This window comes from Dipodomys spectabilis, unplaced genomic scaffold, assembly GCF_019054845.1.
Source record: "Dipodomys spectabilis isolate Male_0828 unplaced genomic scaffold, ASM1905484v1 ptg000136l, whole genome shotgun sequence".
Taxonomy (NCBI): Eukaryota; Metazoa; Chordata; class Mammalia; order Rodentia; family Heteromyidae; genus Dipodomys; species Dipodomys spectabilis.
The window spans coordinates 2,041,441-2,065,417 of NW_024870813.1; the positions used below are offsets into that span (position 1 = coordinate 2,041,441).

General features: G+C 40.9%; 1 protein-coding gene across 1 annotated transcript in view; it reads left to right on the forward strand.

Annotated features, from left to right (window-relative positions):
• Nucleotides 1-23,977, forward strand: part of Grid1 (glutamate ionotropic receptor delta type subunit 1) — a 751,350-nt gene that overhangs the window by 444,242 nt on the left and 283,131 nt on the right. The window contains exon 5 of the mRNA XM_042690370.1: nucleotides 3,513-3,566. Coding sequence (XP_042546304.1) covers nucleotides 3,513-3,566 — 54 coding nt within the window. The remainder of the gene's footprint in view (nucleotides 1-3,512; nucleotides 3,567-23,977) is intronic.

Consider the following 23,977-nt stretch of genomic DNA (forward strand, 5'->3'; position numbering starts at 1 on the left):
GAGAAAGAGTGAGAGAGAGAGAGAGAGAGAGAGAGAGAGAGAGAGAGAGAGAGAGAGAGAGAGAGAGAGAGAGAGAGGGGAGAGAGAGAGGAGAGGATTAAGTTTGAAAGCTAGTGCCAGCAAAAAATTAGAGGACCTTCATTAACAAGGCAGGCATGGAGGCACATGCCTATGATCCCAGTTACTTCACTGGCTTCGCTGGTAGAGCAACTGTCAAGCAAGAGAAACCAACCAAGTTCATTGCCACTAAGAAAGAGAGGGAGAGAGAGCGAGCGAGCAAGAGAATGCTCATGTGGTCAGAGGATACAAGCAGAATGTAAGCAAGTCGGAAAGTAAGACTGGATTCTTGAAGCACAGGAATGACCACCAATTAGCCAACTGCCCATCTCTGCTTTCTGGGGAAGGCTGGGGACAGGCATAGATACTACTCTACTTGCCTCTGGGGACTGAGGACTGAGTGTGTTGTTATGTACCTTAGCAGACAGTAGGGAAGGAAGTGTCACCTATCATTTATAGATGACCAGAGTTGAATGACAGAGGTCATATTTTTCCAGTACTGACTTTTGTACTTATTTATCTTCATGAGGCATGGCATCTCTTATTCATAGACTGGAGGGGGGCTTTTGTATCCTTCATCCTGATTGGTGCCTACCCTTGGTGTCCTGAGGGAAGTTGACTGGAAAGGAGTGGGAACCTAGAGCTCACCTGCTCAATCCATGGGCTTGATCCTCAAAACCTCACTGTGCTCATCAGCAAACTGGTTCATTCTCACTGAGCAACATTACCCAGCAGAAGAACTGCATGCAGTGGAGGCCTGTGGCCCACCAGAGCCTTGCAACCCCGCTAGTTGGTTACTAGTGCTGGCTCTGGTTCCTCTGTGTCTCATTTCTTAAGGAAGAAGTCAAGTCTCTACATAATGATGAAGATAACATATTCTTGATACACTAATAAATTAAAAAAAATTAAAATTAAAAAAGTGAGCATTGTAACTTGATGTGTAACTCTTGTGATTTCTTTTGTTAATTTTTTTTGCCAATCCTGGGGCTTGAACTCAGGGCCTGGGTGCTGTCCTTGGGCTTCTTTTGCTCAAGGCCAACACTCTGCCACTTGAGCCACAGCACCACTTCCAGTTTTTTCTGTTTATGTGGTACTGAGGAATCAAAAACCCAGAGCTTCATGCGTACTAAGCAAGCACTCTACCACTAAGCCACCTTCCCAGCCTTCTTGTGATTTTTAACAACAAAAAACCTAGTTCAACATGCATATGTAAGTAAGTACTTATAGTTGTGATTGTAGAAGCGTCTAGAAAGTAACACTTGAAACAATTTCTGGAGGATGAATTTGGAGGGATAAATGGGGGACTTTTCACTATGTAAAATTATGGGATGATTTTGGAGCATTTTTTTCTGCATTTTTTTTCTAATCAAAATCATAATGAACATTTCATGACCAAAATGCAAAGAAGGCAAAGAGTGAATAGAAGCCATCTGAAAACTCTCCTAGGTTCATAGATGGACTGGGCCAGTGCCCAGGTCTCAGTGTGCATTTGGCGCATGTTTACTCAGAATATTTATTTCTTAAAAAATTGTTTTTGGCAGGATTGAACTCAGGGTCTCACATTTGATAGGCAGGCACACTACTATCACTTGAGCCACACATCTAGTCCATTTTTGCATTGGTTATTTAAAAGACAGTCTTGCTTTATGCCCAGTCTGGCTTGGACTGTGGTCCTCCTGTTTGTGTGTCCCTGTTTTGCTAGGAATGATAGGCCTACACCATTGGACCCAGTGATTGTGCCCCCCACCCATAGGTGAGAGAGTAGGCATGCAACACCACATACACTCCATACATAGATGGAGTCTTGAGAATTTTGTTCCTACTCTGGTATCAAATCACCGTACCCCAATCTCTGCCTCACATATATCTAGGATTATAGGCTTGAAACATGGTGCCAAACTCAATGTCTTCTTATGACACATGAGTGAAAACCATCAGTCTCTTCTAATTCTTTTAGTCTATTGGCTTTTTTTTTCTACTAACTTTTTTTCTTTGTCTTTTTATGTTTTTTTTTGCTGCTGTTTTTAATGTACCACTTGATTTTTTTGTTTCTTTTTTTTTAATTGTGTAATTGGGGTTACAATGACATGAGCAAGGTAATGAGTGTATTTCTTATCAAGCATTGTTGCCTCCTCCATTGTTTCCCCTTCCCATCCCTTCCCATCTTCTCCCCCCCCAACCGTGCCAAAGTTGTAACGTTTGTTTTCGACATAATGTCTCTTACATCTCATTGTAGCAATGGGTCCACCTGTATCCCTATTTTTATTGTGAAAATACTGTACAGAGGGGTTACAGTTACATGAGCAAGGTAATGAGCACATTTCCTATCAAGCATTGTTGCCTCCTCTAGCTGGAAAATAAACCTCATAATCACATATAAGAAACTATGTAAGGAACTGGTTCCTACCTACTTTGACCTTCCATAATATAGAACTGGACACTTGCTATGCATTGGTATTGGTGCAAGATTCAGGAGCCCTTATATGACCTTAGAGATGTGACCTTAGGTAATCCCCCAACCAGATGGAGAAGATAGAAAGAAATAAAGAGCCAAGTGATGGTGACAAAAATTTGTAATCCTTGCTACTGATGAGGCTAAGATCTGAGGATCATAGTTTGAAGACAACCAGACAGGAAATACCATGAGACTCTTATCTGCAATTAACCATCAAAAAGTCTGAAATAGATGTGTGGCTTAAGTAATAGAGTGCCATCAATGAGTGAAAAAGCTAAGGATAGCACCCAAGCCTTGTGTTCAAGCCCCAGCACCAACACAATCACAAGTAAATTAAAGAAAGTAATTAAATTAAAGAAAGAGAGGAAGAAAAAGAGAGAGAGAAAGAGAGAGAGAGAGAGAGAGCAATAGCCATTCAAGCACAAGGATGTCAAGTGCTCTAACAAATAGGATTGAAGAAAGAATGATGAGGTTGGGACACATTGCCTAGAAAATAGACAAAGTCTAGTCCTATAGACTAAAGAACTGGAGGAGGCTCCAGGCCCCAGCTGTGAGGTTCTGTTTACATAATGTCACTCAGCACAGCTGGACAAGCTGCTACAAATCCAGTGTTCCAGTTTCCTGGTTCTATAGCTCCTGGCAATGATGACAGTAGGTCCTAAGTGTCCGTACAGAAAGGTGTTTTCCTGCATGCTTGGAGAGAGGAGGCTGTGTTTATGTGGCAGCCCTGTTATGCCTGCAGAAACTATAGCCTCTAACCTTGCTCCAGGCTGGTGCAGGAAAACTTGGAACTGTAGCAAATCTGAAGTCTGTGTTGAGATACTGCCTCTTGTGGCTAAGGCAGCCTGAGCAGGCCTCAGGGGGGTGGCATGTTTTGTGAAGAAAAATTTCTGCCAGAACTCTATTTATTAAGCTTCGTCTCAGCAACTATCTAGTGTGTCTGCCAGCTTCTGGCTTGCTTTCATTCATGTACATTCTTTTTTTTTTTTCATCTCTGCAGGCAGTGGAGACCAATTTGGCATCCAAGGACAGCCACTGGGTCTTTGTGAATGAGGTAAGGAACACTCCTCCTCCCCCACAAAGGTATGGGGTATGATGTACAGGGAGCCCCTGCCCTTTCTTCTTGGGAAAATGAAGAGTAATTCATTCATGTCCAATTCTGATTTTTAGGGCTGGAGTGAAAGTTCCTCAGGCTCCACCCTGGTAAGGCAAGAGGTTGGAGAGTTGCTAGCATGGTAGCCATTGAAAGAATCCATGAGAAAGTCTAAAGTTAAAAAGTAGCATCAGGAATTAGATTAGGGGTGAGGAAGGAAAGGCAGCTGGTCAGAGGCTGGGGACTGTGAGGTCAGAGGAGGGTAGGAAATGGGACACAAAGTTAGGGCAAAGAACCAAAGAGAGGATAAAATATAACACCCTCATAGAGATTGATAAGGGTATGTACAAGTGTGCCTGGTATGACAAGTGTCAGTATTGTATGAGGGCATACATGTATGTGTGAATCTGTACAAGTAGGTGTGTGAGTGTGTGTAGGTGGGGCATGATGAGTGTGTGTGTGATGAGTATGTATACATGAGTGTATATTCATGTATGTGTGTAAATATATATGTGTGGGTCAGCATTGTGAGAATATGTGCGTGTGAATGAAGATGGGCATATATGAGGAGATATATGTGAGTTGTATATGATTGTGAGTATGTATGTATGGCGTATGTGTATGTACGTGTATGTACACGTGAGTATGTTTGTATGAGTCTGCATGTATGTGACTTGAACGTGTGAGTATAGGAGTTGTGTGTAACCAGAGCTATAGGTGTTCATGAAGGTGTATGTGTGAATGTGTACATACAGACATATTTGCATGCATATGTGTCAGTGTCACCTGCATGCTTGTGAGTGAATAGTTGTGTGTGTGAGTGCACAGCTGTGTGTGTGAGTGTGTTTGTGTGTGCAGAGAGGGATAGCAATGCCCCCTCCTTCCAAGGGGAGAAGTAGAAAGTGTCTCCTTGGCTGGCCATGCCAGTGAGAATGGGGACATGGCCTGCCTGCCTGGCCCTGGCCTCCCAGCCGGCAGGTGTGGCTGTAATTACCGCTCTACTTCCCTGAACAACTCCCTGTGCTCACACGTCCTCTCAGGAAGCACATACCAGAGTGGCCCCGTGCACCCACATGCTGGCACCTGGGAGGGCACTTGGAGACTGCATTCACAGTGCCACTTCCATCAGAGCTGCGGCCTTCAGCTGCAACCAAATTAGCAGATCTATTTCTAATGGCTTCATTCTGGAAGATGTGGGTAATTTCTTCTTTTATGATGGGTATGTCTTCCTTAGCTCCACGCTAATAGGACTGAAATGGTTTGGGGGACAAAAATGTTAATAATGCGCAAGTTTGCAGGACCCACTTTCCATGATTTTCTTCCATGAATTCAATGTCTTCAGTGCCCCATGTCTACACAGGCCAGTCGGCACATGCGCAGTAACCATCTGTTTCTCTGGAGGTGTGGATGATGGGATGGTTGGGCTCATCATTAGGTAAAGGGATGTGACTTCCCCCTCCCTGCTTTTCAAGGCCTGCATGAAGCCTCCTTGATCCTCAGCAAGGTTTGATTCTCTGAGCTTTGCTGGCTCCTCTATGGGTTCTTCAAAGCCTAGTGTCCTTTGTTCCAGTGAAAAGGAGCGTTCCGTGCGTCTCTGAAGTCAGATGTCTGGTGCTGCCTTTTCTTTCCTGATGACTTCTGCACGTTGAATAGCCAGTGCTTCTCTGTGGCCAGTCTTCAAAAACATGCTTCATTGTTTCATATTTCTAACCGGTTCCTTCTTTTTCCTCTGAATTCCTGCCAATAGCACCTATGGATTCCTAGCCAGCTCCTGACTCCCTCTCCAGGGCTGGTGGTTGAACTTCAGACATCCCAGTGTGACTGCTCCTCAAATAATCTCCACTCACAGGCACACTGGCATTTCTGTCATCAGAGGACAGGTGTGCCCCTGTCCCCTCTTGATGTCACAGCTACCTGGAACAGCCTCACCCCAGAACAAGGCTGTGATCTACATGGTCAGCAGCTCTTCCCAGGCTGGCCAGGCCGTGGCCACCATCTAAGTGTCCTGGGTAGGTATGTCCTCCTCCAAAATGAAGGGCCCCATACACCACTGTGCCTCCTTTCTCAGCTCCCTTCTCCACCATCAGATTCATTTCCTTGGGAGATGAAGGGCCACTTCTGACATTCCTTTATCCATGCTAGGTCCTCACTAGAATACTTTGCATATGCTTTCCATCTTTAGTCCTCGTCAGCACCCATGCTTGCTTTACAAAGAGGAAAACTGAGGTTTCAGAGGTTAAACCAGCCTTGCGTGCTGGTTCATCCCATGGTCCCCATGGGATTCTTTTTTTTTTTTTTTTCACTTCAAAGGATTGAACCCAGGGTCTTGTGCTTGCTAGGAGCCAAGTTCCAAGCACGTTTGCTTTGGTTGGTTTTTCAGATAGGGTCTCTTGCTTTTGCCTGGGGCTCAACTGGGAAGTCATCCTACTTCCGACTCCTGGGTATATCAAAGTGCCCAGTTTGTTCTTTGAGAGGTCTTGATATCTATCTTTTCCAGTCTGGCTTTGAACATTGATCCACTTGTGACAGTTTCTTAAGTCACTAGAAATTCAGTGTAAGTTCCTTCATGAAGATTGTCTGTTTCTCAAATCCCATCCACCAAATGACACCATTGTGTGCATGGTTTTGGTACTTTTCATTGAATCTCGTGCGTGTGTGTGTGTGTGTGTGTGTGTGTGTGTTGGCACTGGGACTTGAACTCAGGGCCAAGGTTTTTTGCACTCAAGGCTGATGCTCTACCACTTAAGCCATAGCTGTACTTCCAGGTTTTGCTGTTTAATTGGAGATAAAAGTCTCATGGACTTTTCTACCCAGACTGGCTTTGGTCCAGGACCCTCAAATTGCAGTCTCCTGAGTGGCTAGGATTACAGGCATGAGCCACTGGCACCCAGCCACGGTCAGATTCTATCCCAAGTTAGTCACTGAGGCTCTGATGTACACTACTGTAGGGACCCTTTTCAGCCAGCTTTTGATCATAGCCAATGGACATTCTTGAAGTCTGTCATCCAAAGGTAAAGAATGTGAAGCTTTGACCCAGGGACCCCAGTGCAGCTTCTGCCGAATGACTGAAGTGTTCTCTAAATGGCACACAAAGCAAAAAGCACTGTTTCCTTACAGCATAGCACCGTGGAAAACAAAGATCTGCCATTCTTCTTGTAGGGTGATATCATTTCAAGTACTGCAAAAAATGTAAAGCTATCTAAATATAGAGTCATAGACAAATAGTTTCGGCCACTTTTTCTGAGTGTCACATGTAGTGACTAGGGATCAAATAAGGCAAAAATATTTCTTTTGGAGAGGAGAGTTAAGGGCAAACATTTGATGGTAGCTTACCTTCTAGCATGATCTGTGGGATGCACTTACCACATGCCTCATTTTGGCAAAGTGTTCCCCATCTCTCTGGAGAAGCTTTGTCCCTAAAGCAAGCTCAGATTTTCGCCTCCTCCCTTTCCACTGTTTTTTTTTGTTTGTTTGTTTGTTTTGCAGCTGTGTCTCTTGCTTCTCTCATTTCTTATAGCTCTGTCCTCCAGTTAGTATGTTTCTAGATGTAAAGTAAACACTCCAGGGCAGATGTTTTGTTTGTATTCTTTTAACCCTGTTTCTATTGAGGGTGGGTATTGCATATTACAGTCTTGTTTGCTGTGGAGAAGGAATCCTTGGAAACAGCCTGGGCCTCACGAGTGGGTTCCGGAACCCAGTGTGGGGGACACTGGTGACCACATATGTAGAGCTCTATTCTCATTGATTGGCTTCAATAGGAGTTACTTTGGAGGAGGGATTCAAAAGAATTTGTGGGAAAGAAAATGTCGCATACAGACAAGGGGATCAGTGGAGTGAGTCCTTTGAGGAAATGACAAGATTTGGCTCATTATGCAGTCTTCAGTGCCCTTTGTAAAGGGTAGATGGCTCAAAGGGCTCGAAGAGACCGTCTATGTACATAGCAGAGACAATTGCATTGAGTCAATTGCATCATAGCCTGCCCTGGAGAAAAGAAAATGGCCACGATGAAAAGCCGAACTTCAGAGATGGAGGCAATTGCTCCAGGAGAAGCTGACTGTTCATGACCAGTTGACATGGGGGAGGCAGGGGAGAGGCTCTGGGACTTGTCCATCAGGTGAGGAAAAGAACTCCATCTCCACAGAGCCTTGGACAGAGTCCAGGAAAGATGGTCATTCCGGGTTGTCTGGTTGGTCTTGGGCATCTTTAGTGCCAGCTGGAATATGGACACAGGATAATTCCCTCCTCTTTAGGGCCCCCTTTGTCTATGCAGAAAATGGGCACCTATTGAACTGTCCTCTGAAGAACTTTCTGCAGGAAATTCTTAAGTATTTTTATTATTCTTAAGTAGCTATACAGAGGTGGTTTCAATTCTATATGGATATTTGTGAGTACAATGCATCCTGGTCAATGTCACCCCTTCCATCATTCTCCCCCCTCTCTCCCAACCCTACCCATCTCCTCAAGTGACCCAGTTCCATTCTCCTATATGTACATTGAATATTATGATGTGTGTTTTCCCACATGTCCTATCTCCATTTGTCTGCCTCCCTCCACTTGGCCTCACCTCCTCACCTTCCCACAAAATATGCTCCAGCTTCCTTATATGCATTTTGCTAAAAAGTAAATTCGTTGCTCAAAAAAGTTACACCATAGTCATACTCTCTGGTGTATACCATATTTTAGTTAGTATGTCTGTGTGTATATGCATATGATCCCATTCATGTTTATATCTAGAATCATAATTTAGATCTAACTTCCACATGTGAGAGAAAATATGGGTCCTTTGTTGCTCTGAGCCTGGTTTTACTCAATGCATTTTTTCTAGATCCTTCCATATCTCTTACTCATCCTAATGAATAAGTAAGAGTTCACTGTATGTATATACCACCTTTTCTTGATCCATTCACCCATTGAAGAGCCTCTGGGCTGTTTTCATAACTTGGCGATGGTTAAATAGTGCAGCAGTGAACATGGGCATACAAATGTCTTTACCAGAGGAAATTATTCTGTGGCCCATGCTGTATGACTCAGCCTCCCAAAGAACGAATTGTGATGGGAAATTGAAGTGCTGTATTTGTGGCTAGACAGAAAATGCTGTTAGACAGATTGTTTCAGACATATGCAACTACTGCAGGATTTGATACAAATTGTTTAAGATGCTTATCAAGTAACACAGAAGGATATCCTAACCTTTGAGCTCAGTGGGTGAAGCGGTAAGTGACTGGCATGTCACTTAGACCCACAGGCTTGGGTGGAGGTGGGTTCTCAGGAAAGGGGAGGCATTGGCAGTGGGCTCTCAACCCTTCTCCATACCCAACACATGCTAATGACCACCACCTACGTTGTCCATTGCAAACCTTTCCTTTGAGCTGCCTTCTTGACTTACCTGCTTGGAAGTCATGTTCAATCTCATGTGCTCCTTTTAGAACACATGGCCCTTTCCAAACCCAGTGCTTGCTCGGTGTTTCTGATCTCAGGGATCTCTATCCACATCTGCCAAGGTCCCTCTCACCTGTTCCAGTCGCTTCAGGATGACACAGCCCCATTTTTGTCCCTTAGCTATTTCCCCTTCCTCCCTCCTTCCCTCCTTCCCTCTTGCCCTCTCTCCCAGCCTGCCTGCCTGCCTGCCTGCCTGCCTTCCTTCCTTCCTTTCTTCCTTCCTTCCTTCTTTCCTCCTGTCCTGGGGCTTTAACTTAGAGCCTGGGCTCTGTTCCTTAGCTTTTATTTTGCTTAAGACTGTCATCAAAAGCCACAATTCCACTTTTTTGGGGGATAGTTAATTGGAAATAAGAATCTAATGGACTTTCCTTCCCAGGCTGGCTTCAAACCATGATCCTCAGTCCTCAGCCTCTTGAGTAACTAGAATTATATGTGTGAGCCACTAGCGCATGGCTGGATTAAAAAAAAAAAATTATGCTCCTTTTGCAACTATTGAGACCATAGTGTTTTTTCTCTTTTCCTTTTGTTTATTTTATATTGATTCACTTCTAACATTAAAGAAGCCCAGGGATCCCTGAGGTAAAGATTGTTAGTCATGATATCATACCTTGAGTATATTCTGTCACACTTGAGTTGAGAAATTTTGATTAGAACTTCTTTCCTGTGTTCACAAGGGATATTGCCCTTTTATTTCACCTTTTCTCCTTTAGTATCTTTCTCTGTTTTTTTTAAATTTCTGTAAAGCTACCCTCAATATATAAGTTGAGCCAGGTGCTGGGCTTACCACTGTAATCCTAGCTACTCAGGAAGCCAAGAGCTAAGTATCACAGTTCTAAGACAGCCCAGACAGAAAAGTCCAGGAGACTCTTATCTCCAATTAACCACCAAAAAGCTGTAAATGAAGCTGTGGCTCAAGTGGTAGAGCACCAGCCTTGGGCAAAGAAACTCAGAGATGGTATTCAAGGACTGTGTTCAAGCCTCAGCACTGGCATAAAAATGAAAACAAATAAATGAAATTTAAAAATGAATTGATAAGTGTTCAATCTTGGAAGAGTTTGTGTAGAATTGTTGTTAATTTTTCTGTGTTTGTTCAGACTCAACAATAAAGTCATCTGGACCTGGAGGTTTTTCTTTGTAGGAAAGCTTTAACTATGAATCAATGTGTTCAGTAGAAATGGGCTACTGCTACCTATGTCTTCTTGAGTTAGTGCTGGTTATATGTCCACAAAATTTCCCCTTTCTTCTAAATTGTAAAACATGTCAGTATAAAGTTCATAATATTCCTTCATTCTCCTCTTAATATTGGATGGATGAATCTAAAGACGTTGGTTAACTCTCATGGTATGTATTCATATGTCTCTTTTTTTGCTTATCTTTTCCTTTGTCCTGGTTGTACTGGGATTTGAACTTGGATCTCATACCTGCTAGTATTGTGCTCTAACACTTGAGCCATGCTCCCAGCCCTTTTGTTTTAGTTATATTTTAACCAGTCTTATATTTGTTGCCCAAGTCTTACTTACACATTTCATATAGCTGAGAAGCACAGAAGCACACTACCATACTTAACCCTCTTCATTGAAATGGGAGCTTGCTAACTCTTTTTGCCCGGGCTAGTCTCAAACCTCAAGCATTGATCTCTGCTTCCTGAATAGCTGGGATTATAACCATTCACAACAATGCCTGGTTCCTTATTGTTCTTGATCTGTCTGATTAGATGTTTATTTTTTTATTTTATTTTTTATTGTGAACATACTGTACAGAGGGGTTACAATTACATGGGCAAGATAATGAGTACATTTCCTATCAAGCATTGTAGCCTCCTCCTTTGTTTACCCTTCACATCCCTTCCCAGCCTCCCCCCATCCCCCCACCCAATCCTCCCCCCTCCACCAAAGTTGTAAAGTTCGTTTTCAACATGACAACTTGTACTTATTGTTGCAATGGGTCTACCTGTATCCTTATTTAAACGACTTGTTTTTCCCCTTCCCCTCCACAAATTATACTGACATCAAATACAGTGAAAGCAGGGGTTATACTGTGGGGGAGGGACATACAAAGCAACAAAGAAATAGTCTTATAAATGCGTTAGAAACAAATGCATGAAAGAAAAAAACATTTAAATACATATCTTAGGGTTCATTTTCCTAACATCACCTTATCTGACCTTTTCTGCTTGACTCATACATATGCTAGATATTGCAAATAAGGAAAACCATTGGACCTATGTTTCTTTGGGCTTGGCTTACTTCACTTAATATAGTTTCAACCTCCCTAGCCATAAAAGAAATGCAAATCAAAACAAGATTGAGATACCACCTCACCCCAGTTAGAATGGCTATAATCAAGAACTCTAATAACAACAGATGCTGGAGGGGATGTGGACAGAAGGGAACCTTACTTCATTGTTGGTGGGAGTGTAAACTTGTTCAACCACTTTGGAAAGTAGTATGGAGGTTCCTCAAAAGACTCCACATAGAGCTCCCCTATGACCCAGCAATCCCACTTTTGGGCATTTACCCAAATGTTTACAAACAAGACCACACTAAAGCTACCAGCACAACTATGTTTATTGCAGCATTATTTACCATAGCTAAGATCTGGAACCAACCCAGATGCCCCTCAGTAGATGAATGGATCAAGAAAATATGGTATATATACACAATGGAATTCTATGCCTCCATCAGAAAGAATGACATTGGCCCATTTGTTAGGAAATGGAAAGACTTGGAAAAAGTGATTAGATGTTTATTGATGTTACTGATTTCAAAGGAATTTTTATTTCACTGACTTTTCTTAATAGTCTTTGTATTTTCTTTTGTATTGACTTCACTATTGTCTTTAGTATTTTCTTTTCCGGCTTACATTAGCCTTAATTTATTGTTTTTTCTTTTTGTTCCTTGTGGAGAAATGGAGAGTTATTGACTTAAAATCCTATTTTAGAGCTACATTTCCTTCTAAGTGACTTAGTGCCATCCCATACATTTTGATCTGTCGTAGTCCATTATTTAATTCAAAATACTTTCTATATTGCTTTTTTATTTCTTCTTTGACCCATGGACTGTTTGTAAGTATGTTATTTAGCTTAAAAAGATTTGGGGACATTCTTAATTGTCTTTGGGTTGTAAATTTCTATTAATTCTACTGTGGTAAGTGAACATAGTCTCTATTACTTGAATATTTTTAAATATACTGAGACTGATGACAGTGCAATGTGTTATATTGTCCTTCTTGGTAGATATTTCTTGAGCACTTGAAAAGGATGTGTAGTCTGCTGTTGTCCTGAATTGTCCATAAATGTGAATTAGGCTGACTGAATTGATAGTTTTATGTGTGTCTTTAGTATCCTTGATGACTTTTTTGTCTGTTTATTCTATCAATTATTGAGAAAGAGCTACTAAGATATTCAACTTTAATTGTGTTTATTTCATTTTGCAGTTTGATCAGTTGTTGCTTAATATATTTTGAAGCTTTCATACATAGATATAAATGTGTAGGATTTTCTTTGATTAATTAGCCCTTTATCATTATGAAGTGACTTCCTCTATCCTCAGTAATTTTCTGTTCCCTGAAATACATCCTGTCTGGTGTTAGCACAGCCTTTCAGTTACACTTGAAAGTTGCAATGATGCATTGGTCCATGGACCACAGAATGGATGGTGTGTTGGTAGGCATGGAAACAAAAGCATCTCTATGTGATCTCCCTCATGGCTCTTAGGGGATCAGGTGTGTGGTCAATGAGCAAGAATATACTAGAAGATTCTTTGTGTATACATGTACATGTGTGTGCATGTATGCATGTATGTGTGTGTATGTGTGTGTGTGCATGCCAGTGCTGAGACTTTAACTCAGAGCCTCACACTCTTGCTTGGCTTTTCACTCAAGGCTGGCAGTCTACCATTTGAACCACACATCCACTTGTGGCTTTTTGTTGGTTAACTGGAGATTAGAGTCTCACAGCCTTTTCTGTCCAGGGCTGGCTTTCAACTTTGATCTTTAGATATCAGCCTGCAGAGTAGCTAAGATTATAGGCATGAGCCATCAATATTCTGGCTAAATTTGCTTTCATTATATAGGTGAGATTCTTGGTGTTCCCAAGCAATGACAACATAACATTAAAGATCACAGTTAATATAGCCTCTTACCGGAATGAGTACTAATGAGAATATTGGAAACATCTTACTAATTATCAAATGTGACTTTGTGTGCTTGCAAATGTTCTACCAATGGCTGGTTATATACAGGGCTGCTACAAACCTTTGATTTGTAACAATTGTCATATTCCCAAAAGCTCAATAGAGCAAAGTGATAAAATAGTCTAAGCCTATACAACTTAAATGCTTTGTAAATGGTTGTTACAATGTTTCATTTAGGGACTAATGACAAAGAAATAAAAATCTTTCCAGGTTCAGTACAATTGCAGGTTAATTGTATAGTATACTGCAGCAAACATTGTAACTTTTTTAATTGAAATTTTTCTATTTATAGTTAGTTGAATCTGTAGATTCAGAACCCTGGCACTAGGAGAATCAGAAGTAGGGCTTTCATTTATCCTGATCTACATCTATGCATCATTATATCATTATACTTACAGTATAAATATATGGCACTTGTGTATTTTCATTTATCCTTCTCTGGCCTTTATGTAATTATTTTCATAAAGATTATTTGTATATGTTACATGTAGTCTCTTCAGCCCATATCTTTCATGGCCTGAGTCCACTGGCTTCAGCATGCTTTCTCTGTCCTCTCTGTACCACGATGTGGGAACTCTCTTGGGATAGTATGCCAATTTAGTCACAGTAAGCACTTTTCTTCCTGTCTTGAAAGGTCACTATCCTTCACTGCCTGCTGCCTGTGTTAAAAAAACAACTATAGTTTCATAAATTTTGTTTAGTTTTTTTAATTATTTAAGCAGAGGAGGAAGGGTAAATCTAATAGGGATTTCTTTCCATCTTGATCATGTTCTGATATCATATTTATTATTTTATTTGGTTTACAAACTATCTAGTTTTCACTGAGTGTTCATTGCTTATAGCTGTAATTCTACCTACACAGTAAGCTGAAATCTGAGATCATGGTTTGAAGCCAGACCATGCAGGAAAGTCTGTCAGACTCTTATCTCCAATTAACTCCACCAAAATAAAAGCCCTAAATGGAGATATGGCTCAGGTACTAGAGTGCTAGCTGTAAGCAAAAAAATCCCTTCAGGGACAGTGCCCAAGCCCCGAGTTTAAGCCCTAGTACCAGCAAACTCTCCATTCCCGCTGCTCAAAAAAATATCTGTGGTTTCGTGGCACCTGATTTTTCCTTTAAGATATAGGGTCTTGACATATTGCTTAGGTTTTCTTTTTTTCAAATACTGGGCATAAATTATTCTCCTGTCTCATCTGGCAAGAGGTCATTTGGGTCATTTTGGCCATGGTCTGACTGTTATTCCATATGAACTGAAAAGTAAGTCAAAGATTTAGGGAAACACAGTAAGAAGACATGATTTATTTCTAAACATGCAATAGAGGACTACCTTAAGAGATTTTTAGGGAGGGTGCGTGTGATAGTACATACCTATAATCTCAGCTACTTGGAAGGTGGAGGTAGCAGGATTTCAGCCTGAGGCTGGCCTCTGAAATGCAAGAGACAATATAAAAAAATAAACTAAAGCAAAGGGAAAAATAAGACACCCCCCAAGTGGTAGTCCTTGGTAAGTGTGAGGCTCTGAGTTCAAATCCCAGTGTTGCCAAAAAAAGATCTTTTTAAAAGAGATGAGTGGAGTAGGGATGGGGGAAAGCAGGACAGTTAACAGACTATGACGGATATATTGGCAGAGAAAGGATGTTACTGGGACTGTAGCAATAGGAGGAAGGGTGTAGAGGTAGTTGGAGTCTTGATTTGGGGCAGCAGATAAGATTATCTGGATCACATATGGGTTATGAGAGCAAGAGAGACTTGAAGGATAATTCCACATATTTTGTTTGTGTAGGGTTTTCAGTTTTTGTTTTCAACTTGAGGAACCTGAAAGAGCAGTTATTTCTGGAGATGAGCGGACTAGAAAGCTGCATATTGGAAAGAGAAGATGAGAAGCTGGATTTGAAAATGTTGGTTTTGTTGTTGTTGTTGTATGTGAATGCTTGTCCTGGGACATGAACTCGGGACCTGGGGGCTCTATCTGAGCTTTTATTCTCAAGGCTAGCATTCTACCACTTGAGCCATAGCTCTACATCTGTCTTTTTGCTAGAGATAGGAGACATGACTTTCCTCTCTGGGCTGGCCCGAACTGTGATCCTCAAGTCACAGCCTCTTGAGTAGCTAGGATTACAAGGATGAGCCACTGATGCTGGCTTGAACATGTTCCTTTTGCGATGTCTTGGACAACCATGTGGAAGATGCAGCCATGTAGGCTTAGGGTCAGAGGAAGGTAATGCTGGTATTAGAATTTAGGAACTAGTAGCCTATAGGAGATTTCAATATGGCGCAAGTGCATGAGATCATTAATAGGGAAAATACATTTCTAAAGAGTACAGAGAAGAATGGCAAGCCAGAGAAAGGAGTGGAGACCTGCAGAGGAGTCTGAGGAGGAGCAGCTTGAGGTGGAAGAGCCCAGGTAGAAGTAAAGTCCTGGCAGCCCAATGAAGGCAGCATGCCACGGGGAGGGAAAGACCATTTGTCTCTGTGCTGCTACTGGGACCTAAAGGACAATGACCTGGCTGAAAGACAGAGTCCCCATGGACCACAAGTTTACATGTCTTCCATTCCACAAATAAGGAAAAAGACAAAGAGAGATGGGGTGACTTCCATGGTGTTTGTTTTTGTGCCAGTTCTTGGTGCTGAGCTTTTTTGGTTTAAAGCTAGTGCTCTACCACTTGAGTCACAGCTCCTCTTCTGGCTTTTTGGTGGTTAATTGGAGATCAGTGTCACAGACTTCCTTGCCTGAGCTGGATTTGAACTATAATCTTCAGATTTCAGCCTCCTGAGTAGGCTCAGGATGGCTTTTTAAAATGGCATAACCCATAAATGGTCACATTTATATTTGAATTTAGATTTGAGTGAATCCAAATTTAAGAACTATGTACCTATGCCACACTGCCTGTCCATTCTTTCCACTGCCCCACATCCAGCATTCTGAATCCTGAATGCATGACTGCACACTTACAATACTTGTGTTTTTCATAATTTGGAAGAAGTGATACAGTTCTAATTAAGGAGAGTTTTGCTAGGAATCTTTTGTTATTTATTATTAGATTTCTTTCTTTTAGACTAGTTTGCATATTGGCACCTTGTTTTGAAATCCTTGTAGAAGAGACGAAAGATTCTCATGCAAACAAGCTGATAGGGTTACACAAGGAGAACCTGAAGAAAATCAACTGTTTACTGGTAACACATTTCCACCCCTTAATCAGAATACAAACTATTTTTCTTTCTCAACCAAAGGGACCCTGTAAGACCTAACATTTATGGTTAAAGATACTTGAGGTCATTGTTGCTGTACATTAACCATTAGCCTTTTCAGAACCCATAGAAGGGAAATCTGAGGCTGCACCAATGGTTTGATTGGAGAACAGGACTGACATATTGTGGGGTCTAGGTCACAATCTTTGGGAATGCAGTCTTTCTAGGAGAGCCTTAGAGTTTAAATGAGCTCATATACAGAAAGTGGCCAAGTATGGGTTCAAGTGGATAGCAAGCAGTCTATTAGTAAATACTTAATGTCCACAGGACAGGTTGCCTTGGCATCTGAATGGAGAAAACACTGAGATTTCAGCTCTGATTTTAGGTCAGAGCACATGGGATGGGAACATGGTTTGGCTCAGCACCTGGATGAATCTCAGTTGTGTCCTTTAAGACTGAAATATGGGTTTACTGGGATTGTAATTCTCCCTGTCTTGGCCTTTCAAATTACTGTGCATCAGTTAAAGCTCAGCTGAAAGTACTCAGCTCTTTCTTCCAACACCTATCAGTGTGTTTCATGGTCATTTCTTCTTTGAACAGCCCAGAGAATCCAGGCTGACTTTTGTTAGCAGTCCTTAGCTTTTCCTTAAGTGTCCTGTCTCTCTACCATTTTGACAAGCCATGGCTCATTCAACACACAGCTACTGAATAACTACGAGGGGTGTGTGTGTGTGTGTGTGTGTGTGTGTGTGTGTGTGTGCATACAAAGAAAGAATATAATTGTTACTTTGGGACTGTATAGAGAGAGGGTAAGTGAGTGGTGTGGGGTGAATAAAGTGCATTGTGTCCATGGAAATGGAAGCTGGGGACTGATGGCTCACATCTTTGTAATTCTAGCTACAAAAGAGGCTGTGATCTGAGGATCACAAATTGAAGCTAGCCCCAGGCAGAAAAATCTGTGAAAAAATGGTTAATTTCCAATTAACTAGTGAAAAGCTGGAAGTAGATCAGTGGCTCAATTGGTAGAGTACCAGCCTTGAGGAAAAAAGTCAAGTGAAAGTATAAGACCTTGAGTTCAAGCCCCAGTACTGGTACACACACACACACACACACACACACACACACACACACACACACACACACACACACACACACCAGAGAGAAAAAGAGTGAAAGAGAGAGGGGGGGAAGGAAGAGAGCTTTAGTATGGTATGGAACCAACCCAGATGCCCCTCAGTAGATGAATGGATCATATATATATATATATATATATATATATATATATATATATATATATATATACACACATATATATATGAATTGTATGCCTCCATCAGAAAGAATGACATTGCCCCATTTGTTCGGAAATGGAAAGAATTGGAAAAAATTATATTAAGTGAAGTAAGCCAGGCCCAAAGAAACATAGGTCCTATGGTTTCCCTTATTTGCAATAACTATTATATGTCTGGGACAAGCAGAAAAGGTCAAAAGCTATGAACATATGACCAGATAAAATGATGTTAAGTGAAATGAACTCCAAGATAGGGACCCAGTGGTCTTTTCCTTTCTTGCTATTGTTCCTAACGTATTTATAATGTACCATATGATTTTTTTTAAATTTCTTTGTATGTTCCTCCTCCATGGTATAACTCCTGTTTTCACTGAATTCGATGTTGGTACCCTGCATCTTGTATATACACTTCTCTAGTTTGAGGGGGGAAGGGAAAAAGCAAAATGCTTAAATAGGGATACAGGTTGACTACATTGAAAAACAAACTTTACAATTTAGGTGGGGGGGGGAGTGTAGTTGTGGAGGTGGGAGGGAAGGGAGGGTAGAGGAAAAACAAAGGAGGATAGGAAATGTACTCATGGCCTTGCTCATGTAACTGTAACCCCTCAGTGCAGTATTTTTACAATTAAAAACGTATTTAAAAAGAAAAAGAAAGGAAGGGAGGGAGGGAGGGGAACAGGGAGGAAGAGACAAATGAAGTGTATTAATTTGACTAATATATATGTGTGTGTGAAATACCACAATGAAGTCTCTTTGCAAAATTAATATACACTGGAGAAAATGAACAACAGGAATATATAACAGGATTTTGTGTGTATACCAGGAAAAGGTAAATCATCAAAGTTTGTAAGAGTAAATGTGGTCAAAGTACTTCATATGCATTTATGAAAGTAGAACAATGAAACCTGTTGAAATCAGTTTAAGAACTGTTGAGGCAAGTTGAAGGGGCCATGAAGTTGGCCTTAGGATGTAAGCATGTATAGAAATATCACCATGAATTCCCTTTTACAACCAATATGCGCTCATTAAAAATGTTAGGACTCTTTCTTGCTGTTGTTTTTAATGTATTTATAATGTACCATGAGTGTTTTTTGTTTCTTTTGTATGTTCTTCCCCCATGGTATAACTCCTGTTTTCACTGTATTTGATTCCTGTGCCCTGCATCTTGTATATACATTTTTCTAATTTGGGGAGGGGAAGGGAAACAACAAAATGCTGAAATAAGGATACAGGTTGACCCATTGTAACAATGAGATGTACAAGACGCTATGTTGAAAATAAACTTTACAACTTCGGGGGGGTGGAGAGGAGTTGGGGAGATAGGGAAGGAAGATATGGTAGGGGAAAAACAAAGGAGGAGGTAATAATGCTCAATAGGTAATGTACTCACTACCTTACTCATGTAACTATAACTCCTCTGTACAATATTTTTACTATATATATATATATATATATATACATATACAAAAAATTAAAAATGAAAAAAAAGGAATTAAATGTTAAGACATGGTGCTGGTGAATGGCTCACACCAGTAATCCTAGATCCTCAAGAGGCTAAAATCCAGAGGACTGTGGCTTGATGCCAGCCTAGGCAAAGTCATCTCTAAAATAACCAGCAAATAAAAGCTGGGCTGGAGGTATGACTCAGGTTTAGAGCGTGGGCTGAGTGAGCAAGCTAAGCAAATGCAAAGTTGTGAGTTCAAACCCAGTACTAGCAACAGTAACCAAAAAAAAAAAAAATCAAATCTGGAACAATGTCCCCTGCCCTCAGAGAGGTGTCTATGGGTCATGAAACTACAGCTGGTCAGGCTGTGAGGACCTCTCTGCTACAATTCACTAAAACTTCCTGCAGACAGACAACTTATCTTTCCTCAGGGCATCAGACTCCATGTTTATAGATACGATTCAACTGTTCCCAACAAATGGTATTGCCATTTTGCTGAGTTTTGACAGAAGAATGCTTCAGAAAGGGTGTGCTGACACTTGAGGGAGTTTTAAAAATAGCTCTAATTACCACATGCAGTGAATGTATCTGAAAACTAAAGGTTAGAAATCTACCTTTCTGCATTCTAATCCATTGCTCTTCCCACAAACGGATTCTGGTGGATTCAGATGAACTTGCTGCTTGTGCCAGAAAGGCCTTATTATCTGTGCTTTCTACCTAGTTATTACACCTCCTTTGCCATGCTGGATGATGATGTTACAGCATGTGGAGAGGGAGAGGAGAGCATGTGTGTATGTGTGCATGTGCATACATGTGTACACATAGGGGTGCTGGCTTCATGTAGACCCCTGGGGGATGGAGCTATTCAAGGAGAGACCCACCAAAGTGAGAGGCAGAAACAGAGGCGCCACATTATTCAAACCACCAGAGCATCTTGCTGTGGAGTGTTTTATGTGATGTTTGAGGGTTCACCGAGTCAAGAGACTCAACTTCCCTTTGCTTTTCTATTCCTTCAAACCAGGGAGCATTCTGTACAAGAGAGCAGCCTGTCTTAGAGCTGGTTGAAGAATTCCAGATGCATACCATGGGCATTCAGAAAGCAGAGTGAGAATCTAGGATGTAGGAGGTGAGGATGAAGAAGTAGGATACTAGTTTCCTGCAGGTGACTGATGCTAGAATACTAGTTTCCTGCAGGGAGTAAGGCTGTAGGATGTAGGATGTAGGAAGTAGGATGCTAGTTTCCTGCAGGTACGCTGTCTGGCTTGTCAACTTCTGAGTTTTTTTCGGTGGTAGAAGAGCCAGCTGCTGCCTCCCACATGCCCAGCATTTCTTCCGTTTAAATAGTACTGAAGAGTGTGCCTGGTGAAATGAATGGGGACTGTAGGCCCTTGTCCTTATCCCTAACCTTCTTCTTCTTTCCTGCATCAACCCTGAGCTGGCCCTTGTCATCAGAAGCAAGGGAGCTCACATTACCACTTACCTACTATGTGCCAGGCCCTGCATGAGACTCTTTATAGACCTTTTTTTTCCTCAAAAGAAATTGGTCCATGAACTCAAAGGAATGGCAAGAAGTTTGATCCATTATAACAGAATTACTTTCTCTTTGTTCTCATGAAAGTTTTGCAAAGGACATTGGGTTTTATATACTAAGATCAATCACTGAAAGAGCTCTGTAGACCCAGAAATCCCACTACTGGGTGCATATTCAAAGGAAAGGGTTTGGGTATGGATGGACCTGGAAAAAAATATGTTAAGTGAAGTCAGGCTCAGAGAGACAAAGGATGCATGGTTTCTCTTTTCTGTGGAAGTTAGCTCTAATTTATAAGTATATATGTAAACATACATAGGGCTATATGCATAGATACACAAAGGTATTAACTAAAGCATAGCATGTGCAAGGGAGGATGCTGGTGGTATCAGTCCTGTGAATGGCTAACTTACAACCAACTAACAAAATGAATACTAGAAAGCTGGAACTTAAGATGTTGGGGGTTGTAAGGTACAAAGGAGTGGGGAGTAGACAAATGAAGAGAGAATGAGTGGGAGAATGCAGTGATAATATTCAGTGTATCTATGTGAAAACAGAACTAGGAAAATCGAGGGGCCAGGTGGGGTTGGGAAACGAAGGATGACATTAGTGAAGATACGTTATAGTTACAAACTGACCTAGTGTAACTATTATCTTTAAGTAGCAACAGTGCTGTTTTGTACAACTACTTAGAGAAATAAAATTATAGCAATAAAACTAAATGGAAATGAAAGCAGCATTTAAAGGAGACATCTGTATTATCATGTTGATCATAGTGCTATTCCACTATTCATAACAGGCAAGACAAGTGTCTATCAGCGGACTGGAGAAAGAAAATGTGGTACATACACACTATGAAACACTTTTCTTCCTTAAAAAAGCAAAGTAAATCCTGTCTTTTATGACAGCATAGATGCACCTGAGGGCACTATGGTAAGTGACATCAAACAAGCATCGAAAGACAAGTAGGATACAATCTCATTCAGATGTGGAATCAAAAGAGTTGAACTCAATGAAATAGGAAGTGGAATGATGCTCACTAGGGGATGGGGTAGGGCTTGAGGCAATGGTGGTCAAAGGATAGGAGATGTCAATTAGACAGGATGCCTAGCTCAGGAGAGCTTGTGTACAATAGCATCGCTGTATTCTGTAACAGTGAATTACAGTTTTCAACATTACTGACGGTAGATTTTAAGTGTTCTTATCACAGAAGAACTTACGTGCAAAAAAAAATGCCAATCAACTTAATCGTTCTCCACAGCTCACATATTTCTAAGTACCTCGTGGTATGCCATAGATTCATACAATGTTATGTGTCAATTTAATAATAATAATAATACACAGGGAGATCTGAGTGGGCACTCAATATGTCCCAACCCACACTGGACAACAAATGGGTTAACGATGATTTCTTCTCTCTGCTCTTCGACTCTGGAAGTGAGTGTGTCCTATGGGTGGGACCATTAGGCTCCTCCTCCATCTCCCAACCTCTGCAGGAAAACTTCTTGGCCAACAGCTGTTACCACCACTTAGTTCCTATGTATGTATGGATGTATGGATGGATATGTGAGTGTATATATATATATATATATATATATATATACACACACATGTATATCTATGATAAGTATGTATATATGGGTGTATAGGTATATATGTATGTGTGTCTGTTTATATATGTATGTGCCAGTAGAGGGGCTTGAACTTGAGGGACTTGGCGCCTGTCCCTTAGGGTTTTTTTTGTTTTTATTTGGTTTGTTTTGTTTATTTGTTTGTTTGTTTTTCCTTAAGGCTAGAGCTCTACCATTTGAGCCACAGCTCAACTTCTGGATTCTTGTTGGTTGATCAGAGATAAGAGTGTCTCGGGTTTGTATTCCCTGGTAGGTTTTGAACCATGATCCTCAGATCTCAGCCTCCTGAGTAACTAGGGTTTGTTACCTAGTTTTAAAAAGAGAATATCTTGGGAGAGAGAATGACATACATTTTCCAGAGTATAAAGAGTTGCTTGCCTCTATGTGTGTGTATGTGGTGAGGCGGGGATCGAGTGAGAAGAGTGACAGAAATAAGAGAGTAGATAAAAACAGTCAATTCCTTGTGATTATTCTATAATAGCAGGATAAAAATACAAGTTCACAGGTCAATAAATGATCCTTTTAAAGTCTTTTCTATGTAGTTTATTTTGCTAGATTGAGTTTTGTTTTTTTAATGATCAGGACCAGTTTTGTGATATAGTACTATTTTCAATGAAATATGTAACATCATAAATAACATTGGGTATACTATTTAGCATTTTGTATTTGAAGGAATTTGGTCATTTAAAAGAATCAGAATTTATGCAAATTGTCACCATTGTTAGAAACTTAGGTTGGTGAAAGCGCTGTTAAATAAATTAAATTCCACAATCAACAGGCTAATACCTAGGCTGGTTTTTGTTGACTTAAATCAATCTTCCAGCTATTATGCTGAAGTAGAACATTTTGAAGCAAAACTTGGCTTCAATTTACAGAAACACAGAACTTTTGGTTAATTAAGAATAGATTAAAAAAATCATGAAACTTGCTCAAATTGTTTTCATTGTAAGGATACTGTACAGAGGGGTTACAGTTACATGAGTAATGGAGTAAGACTGAAGACCCAGAAATGAACTCATAGACCTATAGCCACCTAATCTTTGACAAGGAGCTAAAGAAATAGACTGGAAGAGAGACCGCCTTTTCAGAAAATGGTGGTGGCAAAATTGGTTAAGCACTTGTAGAAAACTAAAGCTAGACCTGTATATATCACCCTGCACCAGAGCCGACTCCAGATAGATCAAGAACCTCCAAATAAAAGCAGATTCCCTGAAAACATTATAGGAAGGAACAGGAGAAACTCTAGGGCTCCTTGGCACAGGCTGAAATTTTCTCAATAGAGACCCAGAAACACAACAACAAATCAATTTTTTTTTTTTTTTTGTCGGTCGTGGAGCTTGAGCTCTGGGCTTGGGCGCTGTCCTGCGCTCTATCGTTTGAGCCACAGTGCGACTTCTGGTTTCTTTCTTTCTTTCTTTCTTTCTTCTTTTTTGAAAATACTGTACAGAGGGGTTCCAATCACATGGGCAAGGTAATGAGTACATTTCTTATCAAGCATTGCTGCCTCCTCCTTTGTTTACCCTTCCCATCCCTTCCCATCTTCCCCCCGCCCAAAAAAGTTGTAAAGTTCGTTTTTTGACATGTCTTGTACATCTCATTGTTGCAATGGGTCCACCTGTATCCCTATTTAAACAATTTGTTTTTTCCCTTCCCCTC